General features: G+C 37.9%; 2 protein-coding genes across 6 annotated transcripts in view; both read right to left on the bottom strand.

Annotated features, from left to right (window-relative positions):
- Nucleotides 1-3,048, bottom strand: part of chd5 (chromodomain helicase DNA binding protein 5) — a 43,189-nt gene extending 40,141 nt beyond the window's left edge. For 3 of the 5 annotated variants that reach the window (XM_056251362.1, XM_056251363.1, XM_056251365.1), the window contains exon 1: nucleotides 2,528-2,656. In XM_056251362.1, coding sequence (XP_056107337.1) covers nucleotides 2,528-2,594 — 67 coding nt within the window. In that variant the 5' untranslated portion in view covers nucleotides 2,595-2,656. Of the gene's footprint in view, nucleotides 1-2,363; nucleotides 2,456-2,527; nucleotides 2,657-2,843 lie in introns of those variants that run through there. The other 2 variants (XM_056251364.1, XM_056251366.1) reach the window with 2 other exon arrangements.
- Nucleotides 3,049-4,013: 965 nt separating this feature from the next.
- Nucleotides 4,014-13,623, bottom strand: rpl22 (ribosomal protein L22). The gene is made up of 4 exons (XM_056251373.1): nucleotides 13,505-13,623; nucleotides 12,736-12,840; nucleotides 10,505-10,629; nucleotides 4,014-4,210 (listed from the first exon to the last, which is right to left on the bottom strand). The coding sequence occupies exons 1-4, from the start codon at nucleotides 13,514-13,516 to the stop codon at nucleotides 4,066-4,068; spliced, it is 387 nt and encodes a 128-aa protein (XP_056107348.1). The 5' UTR covers nucleotides 13,517-13,623; the 3' UTR covers nucleotides 4,014-4,065.
- Between the last annotated feature and the right edge of the window lie 558 nt (nucleotides 13,624-14,181).

Genomic DNA, 14,181 nt, shown 5'->3' with positions numbered 1-14,181 from the left:
TCATACAGGTTTTGAACGACATGAGATTGAGTAAATTAGAGAATTTAATTTGTGGGTAAATTATCCATTGAATCTGCTATGAATTTTGAGACTGCAAACCTTTGGAAAACTGGGAAAAATCCCTCTTTCTCTCTGGAGCCGCTCCATCCTTTGTTCCTGGTGTGGCACACGAGGAATGTGGAGTCAAGTTGCAACAATTTAAAAGTAACTGATTAAAATGTACATATCTTAACAGAGCTGATGCACATCCATTAACCAAATCCGATGGAGGTGAAATAACATGCAAATTTTGAGCTTGCTTTTGAATTGTTTATCATGCTTCATTCTCTTAACGTTCTATAAATCATCCGTTTGTTTCTTTGTATCTGCGTTTAGGGCATGCACCAGTGATCACTTCATTGCTCCTACTGTGGGCACCAGTCATGTGTTCTGCAGTGTTTAGATCGTGCCGTAAACAGTCCTGTTTGCTTTGCAAATCTCACTTCGATGGCCTGCTATACTGCATTCTCAATGTAAGTCCTATCACATTACTGCATCTTAGATTCACTGAAATGAATTCAAAATAAAGAAAAATATGCTTTACGGTTCTTTGCGGAAAAGCTAGAGATGAATTGTTTGAATGTAATCGCATTGTACAGGAAGTATTATGCAGTGGTTTGCAACTAATACATTAAAAAGCTCATTTCACATCTTAAATATTAGCTAAATTCAAGTTGTATTTAAGAATCTCACCAAAAATTCACCAGCCACCTCAGAATAGGAACCAGTGAACGTGTTCTGGCCTGCACAATGAAAGCAATCACAGTGAATGGGACTAAACAGCATAACCCAAAATCCTGGCTAGTCCTGCACTGCATAGATTTCTCATTTTTAGCACATGCGGGGGCTTACTGTCTACACGGAAAGAGCATGCTGGCTCATAAATTATTTCTCAATTATTAATTCTTCTGCATACTGCACATTATTTCAAACCATTTGCAGCCCGCAGCAGCTTCATCTCTGGCATGTTGCCGCCTAGCAAAAAAAACAAAAACAAAAAACAAGGTAAATACGCGATTGGGGTGCAAATGAGATAGTCGTGCTCAGGTCGGTCACGTGATTAATTTGTGACTAATTCAGAGGCAGCCTAGACCGAGCTGTGAGCGAAAAACTATAAATGTATTGATTTTATTGAACTGAGGGCCATGAATGTATAAAAGGCAGGCATGCAGGCAGAACTGTGTCTTTACTACACGGCTTCTCGATCACACCACTGAGAACCACACTCTCACAATCTATGGCTTTTGAGACCAATCTATCGCAAAAAACAAGATTGATGAGTCTTTTTTTAAATAAGATGCACGCCTACACTGGAAGCATAAACAGACAGTGTGACATCATAAGAATACAGTCAAACAGAGATTGTCAACAGCAGTGATGAACCCATGGATAAGATTGGCTTTGGAGTTAACCTTGAATATTACCAGAGAACCAAATACCCAGCATCAACGTGAAGAATAACAACAATAAGAAGAACAATTTTATGTAAAGCAGCTTTTGCACACAAAAAATCTGTTACATGCATTCATTCAGATTAAGCAAATACCCCTCTTTCAGGCAACACCACACGTCTACACTGTAATTCCAATTTTGATGAACTGTAGCCTATCATTATCAGTGCATTTTACAGTAGCAAACAGATTAATAATACATCAAATAGGTTTGTTTCATTATATAATCCAATTGCAAAATATAAAATCCCCACTGTATTTTTACAGTAACGTTTTTACAGTGTAGAAAACAAACTCTTATAAGATACTGTGGACTGTCTTGGCTCAAGTCTGTGTCAAATAGACCACAGAGGCAGAGGATCATTGTAGCTGAAGTTTTCCTGTCACACGTGGCTCTGTCAAGCACATGCACTACTTTTACAAGACAGTGTGACCACAGAGAAGCTTTGTCACCATCAGCCCTTAAATATTCCTCGGAGGAATGCCATAACACCTTTTTGGGAAACTGATGATGCTCCCTTTTTTGTGTTTAGATCAGCTCTAAACGATGCATAAATCACAATCAGCTCGGTCTTGCATACTATTTTTACAATATGTCTGCAGCATGCCATGCATTAGACTTTATATTAAAACAGTCCATCAGGTTAAAATATCATTGTGCACAGTGGGTGCAATATCAGAGCAGCCTGACTGGAAAGAAAAAAAGACAGTGGGTGCATGCATAACTCATTTATATGCAAAGACAAATGCGCCTGTAAAAACAAACCGCCGGATGGTGGAATACGAACATAGCTGAGAAATGAGAATCGCAGACTGATGGTCTGCTGGCGGACAGTCGCGCTTTAATGACTCAAATACAGGCGGACAGTGTACCGTTATTTTTGGACGAACAGTGTCCGGTGTGAGAACAGAAGCTACTGAGACTATAATAAATCGCACGCGCGTCAAGCCCCTTTTCCTCCGCATTCAACTAGGCGTAGCAGCGCAGTTTGTGAAGGGCAGAACTCTCCCTCCCCTGTGACTCTTTACCCCCTCACCTGGCACGTCGTCCTCAAAATCCACATCGTCTTGCCCCTCATCTTCATTGCTTAGCGATCCGGGCATCTTTACCGCATAACAAGAAAATCACATCCGAGATACAGGGATAAAGTCCTGAAACTTAACCCTCTCAATGCCCAGATTTTCAGATTCAGAGGAGACGTCTACTAAAGGTGAGGTAAAAATGTTCTTTTAATATGCTCTCAATAAAAATAAAAGATGGCTGCCCTGTTTTAAAACATCTTTCCCTTTCTCCCTCTTCTCTATCCAAATCCTCCAGTCTGAAAATAAGAAAGAGACAAAAATGGAACACACATGCCCAGATTGTGACGTCTGGTCGGTTGCCATGGAAATCCATCCCATAATTTCCCCGACACAACTAGTTAGTGCTGTTCTGCTGGTCACCGGCTTAACTAGTACTGAGAGTGGCGGCGGCGGCGCGTGCGACCGTCTCGCGCTGGCATTGCCCTTTTCCCGCTCAAGTTCGAGGAATGCGAGGTTATACAGGGAGACACGGGAGAAAGTTCCCTCACAATCCCTTTTCAGTCAGGCGAGGGAAACGCATAATAAGAGCTGGGGGGAAAAATAGTTGTCCTGCTTTTTTTATTTTACAAATTTAGGTCGAACAAATTATACATTCAAGGTCACAGCTGAATATCTGACGCCGGAGTTTATTGACGTTTTAAAGGGACGGTTCACTCAAAAAGAAAGGGGGGGGGGGGGGGGGGGGGGGGGATCTCGCAGTCTCGGTCACCATTCGCTTTCAATGCATCTTCTTGCAATTCTATAAATGTGAATGGTGATGACTGATGCTGTCATTCTGCTTTCGCATTTTGGGTGAACAAAACATTCCCAGGTTTCTGTCATTTAAACGAAATTATTTTTTTTAAAGCAAATAAACATCCAATTTATCTTATTCTTGTGTACCTCCTTCAGGACAATCCGTGAATCATGAGCCGTTGCCAAGGATACTGCTGCCAGACGCTCTACATAATAAAGCAAGACATTAAAAATAATGTCGAGAACACGCTGCCTGCACCAATCAAGAACAATTAAAAACCATATACCATTATAAGGCAGGTGGGTGGGAGTAGAACCCAGCATAAACCAAACTAAGCTGGTTTGCTGGTCTCCCCGTCTAGTGTGGTTTTAGATACTTTTCAGCTGGTCCGAAGAGTTGAGCACAAGCTTGGGATATCAGCTAAATCTATCAACCATTTCATGCCGGTTTAAGATGTTCCCTGATAAATTAACTCTATGAACCCTGTGAGTGCACAAACTTCAGTTGCTATGGAAATTATTGGTCCTGTCTGACTGGTGGTAAGAGTCCTATATGCTTAAATGGAACAGACTTCTGTTGCTCTAAAAATAGAAAGAAAATGCATAATTATAAATCAAATGGATTTTGCCAGCACTTTTGCACCCTCAGAGCAAACGACACAATGTTTTGAACATACTGAAATGAGCACACCAGACACAAAGAAACAGATTTCTTTTGAAAATTTATTGAATTTACAAAAGAGTGGTATGGAATTATTTAATCTTCATCGTCTTCCTCCTCCTCATCCTGATTTATCTGGAAGTAGCGCAGTTCATAGCTCTCCTTGGTGTTCGCTACTACACGCAGCCAGTCACGCAGGTTGTTCTTCTTGAGGTACTTCTTTGTGAGATACTTCAGGTACCTGAAGACAACAAAAACACTTAAGTGTGACCATTCACAAATGGCATTGAGCTATGATATGGTAATATGGACAAACACTGTAAAGAGGTCTGAGTTTACAGCCTCTTCCAATGTGCATTTAAAAACTACAAATACAGGTTCTCAAATAATCACAAATGACAGAAAAAAAAAAAAAAAATCAGAACCCTACATGAATATGATTTAAATTAAAATCAAAATCAGAACCCTACATGAATATGATTTAAATTTTTGTAATAATAAAAGTCACTATTTATTAGGGGTGTAACGATACACAAACCTGACGGTTCGGTTCGTCCCACGGTTTTGAGGTCTCGGTTCGGTTCGGCTTATTTCGGTGGGGTGGGGTGGGGGGGTTTAGAAAGCTAAAATTGCTTTTATTTTTTATTAAACAGTGCTTTAATGAACAAATTGTGTCCTTGTCTTTAAATTAATTCAATTACAAGTAAACGTTTCTCAAGGATAACAAAATTATCTGCTAATGCTGTAAACTACAGCCCTTACTTGCACATTACTACATTAAAGCTTAACAACAGAGCCTAGACTTTTAGGCTAAATGATAATAATCAACACTCAAATAACAAATTGTATGAAAACATGTAAACTGCACATAAGGCAATTTTTGCATTAACATGTTTTTACTCTAATTTGTTATTGTTATATAATAATTTACACAGTTGCTGTTATTTTCATGACAACTATTTTAAACATACATTAAATAATCAAGATATCATAAACAGGTTAAGTAAAATATTATATATAGGCTAATATATAGCATTTATTTAGTGAAAGAGTTAGCAAACCAGCAAGCTGTGGACACTGAATGACTTGCCTGAGGTAAATATAAAGCTATGTGAAAAACTAAGCGTTTTATTGACGTATTTCCGTTGTTGAAACACTGATTGAGTGTTTACACGAGTTATGATGCCTTTCAGTAAGTATACTGAATCTTTCAACATACCTTCGGGTGTCCATTCATGTTTATTCTGTAACTGAGGAAGAGATGATCGCGCTCCGCGCTGCCGCATGCATACAGTGATATCTGTCACGCCACATCTAAGAGCGCCAAAACGGCATTTATTGTTTGCATTTCGTGATCAAATAGACATAATTTGAAAGATTACACCTTGCTTATTATCAAAAGTAACAAAACACTGAGCTTATTGCGATTATATGTGGTTAATGGTGGTTAGGCAACAGCCCTGTATTCGTTGTGTACACATAACACATGAGGTGCAATGAGCCGGTGCTGGGCGGGGCAGCAGGGGGCGGGGCGTGTTCGGTTCGCCATGAGAGTATCGCGATACGTATCGTGGGTGGTGTATCGCGGTTTTTCGGTTCGGTTCAAATATCGTTACACCCCTACTATTTATAAATATAGATAAAGGTTTTATAAGCAACTGCTTTGTATTCACAGTCACACCATTTGTTTTACTGGGCAAAAAAAAAGAAAAAATCCCTATGGTAATCAAAAAGATCTTAATCAGATCTTGCTTCCCAGACATATTTGACAAGGGCAAGGTGTAGATGACATGACAGCAAAGAGAAGAAAAAAAGTGATGCAATATTTAAAAAGCAGCAGCAATACAATAATTAATATGTTTTTTAGGGATGCATGATATATCGGTACCATATCGATATACGTTCATTGGTCAGTCGTTATTGTTATCGGCCCAATATACAAATTTAGCAGATATATTGAAGCCGATAAATAATGGATTATTTCCTTCAGCTGAGACACTTCAGATGTTCACCATGATGGTTTTTAATTGCTCGAAATATGATTTGAAACACTTCAAAAAAGCAAAATACAGTTAAGTGCAACATGTGCAGTTCGAGTCTGTCACATAGGCTACATAAAATTATAATGAGAATATTATAAGTGTGTGCTTGGGACATTGCTTTTAATGGGGAGTCTGTTGTTTTTGGTTTTCAAAAAATTATCAACATTTGGTTTTAGATTTATTGGCCAATATATCGGTTACCGGCTTACAAATATTTGTCGACCGATATCTTTTTTTTTGATGGCCGATGCCGACATCTTAGAGAGCAGGGTGGCCGATATATATATATATATATATACACACACACAATTTCTTTTTAATTAATATTTAATCAATTATAAATTAGACAAAAAAATCTTTAAAATAAACATGCTTATACTTTAGATGGCAACTTCTTGAATCTGCAATCCTATTACAGTATTTTTCACAAATAAAGTAATGGTTTAAAAATATATGAATAAAAAGGAAGTAAACACTATAACGGCACTCAGTAATCTGGTAATTTTGTGCGCACTGGTAATCATATTTTTTCTAATAAAGACAAGGTAACCTAATTTTACATACAGCACACAGTGAAAACGATAAGAATATGACACAGTGGGCAACTGGATATAGCACAGCATATTTTAAAATGAAGGATTTAAAGTTTTTCGATCGCGTCTCCTGTGAAGCTGATCTTCTGTTCGCATTCACTCACTTCGCACGGACCGACCGTCACTCGCAGTAACGCGTTTATGCAGGCTACAAATGCACACTTCACAAGATATCACAGCTGGATTCGATTAAATCTGCAAGGTTTGTGAAATAACATTTTTATTAGATATTAGTTTAAATGATGTAGATGCGCATTTGCTGAATGTTGACGGTAAATGAGAAAGTATTTTAGCCTGATTGTTTGTCTTTTCGGTTACAAATAATATAAAAGCAAACACTTTCCTTTTCCCAAACCATTTACTTTCTTTGTTTACCAGTTCTGTCTAACAAAGTATTAAATATGACTGACAGAGATCGTAAACTAATGAAGACGGAGAATGTGAGAGCGCTGTGCCGTCAAAATAAAAGTCCCGCTTCCAACACATCGGCCAATCAGAAAAACGTATCAGCCGATGCCGATATTTAAAAAAAGGCCAAATATCGGCCGTGATGATATATCGGTCGACCACTACTTACAAATATATAGGATTATCCATATCGGCCAAAATGTTTATATCGGTGCATCCTTCATGTAATGCCTTGTAAATCCCTTGCTTGAAACTTCACAGTATAAGTGGAATAATAGTCATTACACAAAGATCATAGTAATGTATCCGAATTACACCAATTCAACAATTAACTTTAAAGCCACTGCAAAATAAAAGTAGATAAATATGAGAAAACGTTATAGGCTAGACATTACAGTAACTCTAAAAATGATTTAATACTGTATATCAAACACACTAACAATGATAAATCTGACATTAAAGCCACAGTACGGGTTGCTTTGTTTTTAATAATAACAGCTCTTCTGAAAATCCTTTTCTAGTAAGCAGGCTGGAATTCAGCATCCAGACTAGGGCTGCACGATTAATTGCAACGAAACCGCAACGCGATTTTTTTTATGCGCAGCTTATCAGTGCAGTGCGGCTGATCGGTAGTAAATGCTGCTTCATCTGAACACCAGAGGGCGCTCTCACGCAGACACGCCAAATATGACCCCAGGAAATCCCTATCGGGCATCATCGCTGTAGCTGAATAAACAGAAGATTTAAACACTTTGATTGTTGATTAAACATGACTTATAATTACACGACTGCCTTATTCTGTGCAAGAAGCCACATCATCTAACAGAAGGATGCTCAACTGTCGTTATGAAGTGAGTTTGGAGTAAAGCATGTTATTAAATGTTGTCTTTTGTTGGACAGGAGTTTCATAAATGATTCTCATGTTTAAAAGATGTTTGACGTGTGTTGCTTTATCAAATGCACACTATAAGTGACTCAAACTCACAGTGCTTTCAGATGGAGCAGCGTTTAAAGGGATACTCCACCGTTTTTTCATATTAAACTATGTTATTCTCTTATCTAAGACGAGTTGATACATACCTCTCTCGTCTCAGTGCGTGCACTGAATCGCTCTGTCGGGCGGAGAACTTTGAGAGCAGTTAGCTTAGCCCCATTCATTGTATATGGGCCAAACAGAGATGAAGTTAGAAGCGACCAAACACATCCACGTTTTCTCTATTTAAATATAGTTACACGAGTAGTTTCACGACCAAGTATGGTGACAACAAATAAAATAAGGCGCTTTTTATAAGCGGGTAAAATGGATAACTATAATGTATGGCGGAATAGCACTTATTGGGAGCACTTTGACTCGGCGCTGTAATATCTTCACTCGTGAAAAGTCCCCCCTCTCCCTCTCATTTCCGTCAATAGAACCAACGTGACCTGCATGCCTGCAGTAGTAGTAGTTTTTGTGCAGAGTTGACGAAGTATCAGGGAGAGGGAGAGGGGGGAGAGGACTTTTCACGAGTGAAGATATTACAGCGCCGAGTCGAAGTGCTCCCAATAAGTGCTATTCCGCCATACATTATAGTTATCCATTTTACCCGCTTATAAAAAGCGCCACATTTTATTTGTTGTCACCATACTTGGTCGTGTAACTACTCGTGTAACTATATTTAAATAGAGAAAACGTGGATGTGTTTGGTCGCTTCTAACTTCATCTCTGTTTGGCCCATATACAATGAATGGGGCTAAGCTAACTGCTCTCAAAGTTCTCCGCCCGACAGAGCGATTCAGTGCACGCACTGAGACGAGAGAGGTATGTATCAACTCGTCTTAGATAAGAGAATAACATAGTTTAATATGAAAAAACGGTGGAGTATCCCTTTAAGAGCCGTTCATCAATGACAATCTGCGAATAAAAAAACAATCGCAGACTTTGCGATTTCAAAATCGCGATAAGCCAAATCGGTTTAAAGTGCGATTACATGGAAATTACGATTAATCGTGCAGCCCTACTCCAGACGCATCAAAAGAAATGCATGATTATAGTCTATATATAATAGAAAAAAGTCATTTTGACAGTACTTACACCAAAATACACGTTTGATAGCAAGATGCAAGCACAATACTTCAGTTTGTCATTAAATAAATCAAGGATGAATGTAAAACATCTCAAATCAATGACTGAATTGGCAGTACACAAACACTATCAGTTTGTAGAATATGTGGGCTGTTTAGTCAATGAAGCCCTTTACATTTAAGCTACAGTGCAGAGTTTGAAGATGTGAACCCTTATGATTCGACAACATGCTAACTGAGAAAAATGGACACTGATTTACAGAGAAAAAAAAAAGTTCATTGTTGACACCGTTTTAATCTAAAACCGGAAAACTATGCATTTCATTTACACAACAACAGCGTTTAGGGGGGAAGTGCAAGTTTTTGAAACCCATGCCATTACAGTCTCCGTGTAAACTACAAAAACACCAATTTGTGAAAAGATGTCAAGTCCATGCGCATTACGTGTTCAGTTTATAGGCTCCAACTACTGGCCTGGCATGCATAATGCAGCATTTTTAGTGGTTTTCGTGGGTCCGTGTAAACGGGGATTGCTTTGACAACATTGTTGTCTGTACGCGAAAAACGCAAAGGAAAAACTCGCCGGTTTCTAGAACATCGTCTTGTTAACGCACCCCTAAAATTACTAAAACCGTGATGTCAACATGGCAGACAATTTCTTTATGTATAAATAGGTACTTATATATATATATATATATAACATTTGCACCTTTTAATTCACCACAAATGATCAAACATCTTACAAAATTACTATACAGCAGTCTATCAACAGCTTACCTGACCAACCAATGGAAAAAACGGGCATGACCATATTCACGGTGCAGGAAATACAAGATCTCGTTATCACTTTTCAATTAAGACTTATTTGTTAAAATTAATGCATTTACTTACATTAACAGTAGGCAAAATATTTTAATAAATACATTTTTACAGCATTTATTAACCTTTGCTAATGTTAGGTAATAAACATGTTTATGTTGGTTCGCAGTGCATTAATATTAACACATACATTTTTTTATGTTAAAAATGTATTAGTAAATGTTGAGATTAATATGAACTAAGATTAATAAATGCTGTACAGGTATTTTTCATTGTTAGTTCATATTAACTAATGTAGTTAATATTAACAAATGAAACCTTATGTTACTAAAATATCAAACAAAATTGCATTGGTAATAATAGCAGTTGAGTGATAATGGCAAAAGACCATATAAAGTGCACAAATGTTCTCTTTTGCCGTTTGGTAATACATGTACAGAATTTTTCAGTTCCATTATCTTAATGACTACTTTTACATCTCATTTTTGTTTTAACTGATCTAAATTTTCAACATAATGGTCACAGAGTGATAACAGCAATAAGCTAATAGTTAGCATCCCTTGCTAAGCATTTAACTTCAGGAAAGTGGATCTCTAATCTCAGACTCACCTTTTAGAGAAGGGGACCTCTGATGTCACTGTGATTTTGCTTTTGCTCCTATCGATGGAGACCACACCACCACCCAAGTTACCAGCTTTACCATTTACTTTGATGCGCTCCTGAAGGAACTGTTCCTAAAGAGAGACACATCCAGACATGCCTATAAGATCATATGGAAATACAACTGCAAGCCACCAACCCCTGTCTCCACATTTATCACAGCTGCACAAACATACATCAGTTATGTTGAAAATTAAATAAAATCAATTTCACAGAATGATTGAAAAATTAGACTAGACAATTACAGACAATTAACTATCAGTACAAGTACACTTTGCTACTTATTTAAGCCATTAACAGACTATGGCTGCAACAACTAATCGATAAAATCGGTTATTATCGACAATGAATTTGATTATCGATTAATCACATCTGCACGCTGTGCATGGGAAACCATAAGCCAGTCAGATCGCTTTACAGTAGTGAAAAACCCATTTCTATGGACAAAATGTAAAAAAAGTATTTCCATTTTGCATATTCGGACAACAAGCGTCTTGTTAAACTTCAGATTTCAATGAACGAGCGCCGGTGCGCACATACGCATCAAACAGACAGAGCGCAGTAGAATAGGAGAATAATATTCTACTGAAAATAACCAATTATTATGCCTAAAATATTTATTAGAAATTAAGTGCAGTTTTAAAATTCAACATTTAACACAAGTAATCATATTTATGAGAGCAGTAACAGTAAAAGGAACTATTGTTGGAATAGCATATGTATGTAATATAATTACTATGTTCAGAGGAGTGAATGTGTGTGATCATACAGCATAGCCTACATAGATACATTCACTATATTTGTTTTCATAGACTTTACATATTATTTGGAGGACAGCATTGGGCAGCAAATGGAATAAAATTGTTTAAAATAGTGGATTAAAATGTATCCATTTAAAAAATATTTTTGAATGTATAATACATTAGATTTTTCCTCTAATTAATAGAAAAATAATCAACAGATTAAATCGATAATAAAAATAATCGTTAGTTGCAGCTCTATAACAGACAAATTATAGTTTTGTATCATGTGCCATTTAGGGGCAGGTCTACCTGAAATGGATACAAGCAGGAAATGCAGTTTTACATGAGTCCATAAAAAAGACCCAGTTCTGATATTTTGATTAAACATTATGAGGTTGAAAAAATGTAACCGTATGGGAGGATGAAATGTTCCCAATAATATCTATAACATGTAGTTAAAGGGATAGTTCGGCCAAAAATGATATTTAACACATGCATTACTCACCCTCAAGCCGTTCGAGATGCATATGTCAATCTTGTTTCAGACGAACACATTTTCAGTTATTTTAGAAAATGTCTTAGACCCTTCAGTGGATATAATGTGAAGCAATGGGGTCCACCTCCTTCAAGTCCCAAAATGTGCATACATCCTTCACAAAAGTAATCCATCCGGCTCCAGGGGGATAAACGAAGGCCTTCTGAGGGTAATCCGTGCGGTTTTGTTGTAAGAATATACATATTTAAAACTTTATAAATGAAAATATCTGACTTCCAGCAACGATCGACGCGCGTTCACGGGTGATGAAGTCGGCGTACGAGGTAGGACGTAGCGTAGGAACCGTCGTGACGTAGACGTTGTTTTGCTCTGCTCTCTGGCTGCGCAGGCGCGTTCGTTCTACGTCACGACGGTTCCTACGCTACGTCCTACCTCGTACGCCGACTTACATCACCCGTGAACGCGCGTCGATCGTTGCCGGAAGTCAGATATTTTCATTTATAAAGTTTTAAATATGCATATTTTTAAGACAAAATCGCACGGATTACCCTAAGAAGGCATTCGTTTATCCCCCTGGAGCCGGATGGATTACTTTTGTGAAGGATGTATGCACATTTTGGGACTTGAAGGAGGTGGACCCCATTGCTTCACATTATATCCACTGAAGGGTCTAAGACATTTTCTAAAATAACTGAAAACGTGTTCGTCTGAAACAAGATTGACATATGCATCTCGAACGGCTTGAGGGTGAGCAATGCATGTGTTAAATATCATTTTTGGCCGAACTATCGCTTTAAAATGGATGGGATGAATTTTCGTTTCATGCGAACTTTAAAAACACACACAACACCCAAAATGGCTTGTCAGTCAGGTAATCTGATTGGAGATTTCTAGTTTTGTGCGCACTATGCATCAGAAAACCAGTGTAACGTTACACTTACAAAGTTAGCAGCATCCATGATGCCATCCTCCACAGGGTGGGTGCAGTCCAAGGTGAACTTTAGGACCTGCTTTTTCTTCTTCCCACCCTTGGTCACCTGCTTTTTCTGAGACACAATCAGAAGCACAGGATGAAATCAATAGAGATCAGTGTTTCCATTAAAAGAACTGGAATTAATGTAAATAAATCAAGTAACATGAATCAATGCACTAAAGGTATGTTTCTCCGATCATACATTAAAAGTAGCTCTAGCAAAACGGGAATCTGACAGCATATATGACAACGACCTACGGTTACACATATTTCAAAGCAATAACGAATTGGGTTTAAAAACGTTGAGGTAAATGTGAAATTAAATCTCCAACGCAGCCATATCATGTTTGGCTAAGTTAGCTTCGTGGTTTCAATTCTTTGGTAAAGAAATTGCGTTCAAAACAAAATACAAACAATTATAAATGATCTACATGTCGATACATATCACCATTGTCGAGAAACGCTCAGTATTCTAGTAGTTATTCTGTGTCGGCTCTATGAGAAATGCTAATCCGCTAACTGGTGGTTGCTACAACGTGGTTGTTCACGAGCAGGCCTCCCTCCACACCTCCGGTAAACAAACGCTTTTAAAAACAACACTGATGCACACAATCTTCCGTTAATCAAATTACTCAAACTCTCCATGATTCGCCTTTAATATTCACTGATTTCTGCGAGCCTGGAGGGACGTGACAAAACGTATTTTGTCGTTTTTCAGAAAATTTGCTCGTACTCACAATCGGGGCCATGGCCGAACGTTTGGCAGAAAGAGAGAGGAGAGGGAGCGCATGCGCATTGGAATCTTCCCGTTATAATCTATTCCAAACACAATCGATAGAATCAGTTATTCGGAGATTGATTAGTACAGTCATGGGGTCATGACAATACCCATTTTATTTATTTGTACCTAATCTAATGCCTTGTCTAAATTATGTTGTTTAGTGGAAAACTCACTGGAAATAAATTAAAAACAAATATCAAGACTTAATATTTTGTATATGTCATCATTGAGATTACTAATTCACATAGCCTATTGGAAAGACTTGATATCAACTATAATCAGGACATAGGCTACAGACAACATGAAAAAGCTAAAAGTAAAAACTTGCTAAAAAAGTAAAAGTACTTGCTAAAAGTAGAACAATAACTTAAGAGACCATTGATATCCAATTGCACAAATAAAAGTATTATTATTATTGCTGCCCTCCTAACAGGGTACACAGGCTTTGGTTAGGGTACACAGCCTTTGGTTTCTCATATTGTTAGACTGCAGCTTTACCTTTGGCAACCCTCGTCTCCTTTTGCATTCAGTTCCCCTCCCCTCCATCATAGTCAGCTGTTGGCATCAGGCTGTTGAAGAGTCCCAGCATTACTATATTCCAGCTGTAGATAGTGGTCAAGACCATAGTGTTAA

The sequence above is a fragment of the Rhinichthys klamathensis genome, unplaced genomic scaffold, assembly GCF_029890125.1.
Source record: "Rhinichthys klamathensis goyatoka isolate OS25496 unplaced genomic scaffold, OSU_Roscu_1.1 h1tg000082l_1, whole genome shotgun sequence".
In the NCBI taxonomy this organism is placed as follows: Eukaryota; Metazoa; Chordata; class Actinopteri; order Cypriniformes; family Leuciscidae; genus Rhinichthys; species Rhinichthys klamathensis.
The sequence above is the reverse complement of the archived record's forward strand: the minus strand, read 5'-3'. Positions and strand labels throughout refer to the sequence as shown.

What these genes read in the sequence shown, in the direction of transcription:
- rpl22 (XM_056251373.1), bottom strand. An exon ending in TCATGGATGCTGCTAACTTT is followed by an intron (nt 10,630 to 12,735) that starts GTAAGTGTAACG and finishes GTCTCTCTTTAG; the next exon opens with GAACAGTTCCTTCAGGAGCG. An exon ending in GAGGTCCCCTTCTCTAAAAG is followed by an intron (nt 4,211 to 10,504) that starts GTGAGTCTGAGA and finishes TGTTGTCTTCAG; the next exon opens with GTACCTGAAGTATCTCACAA.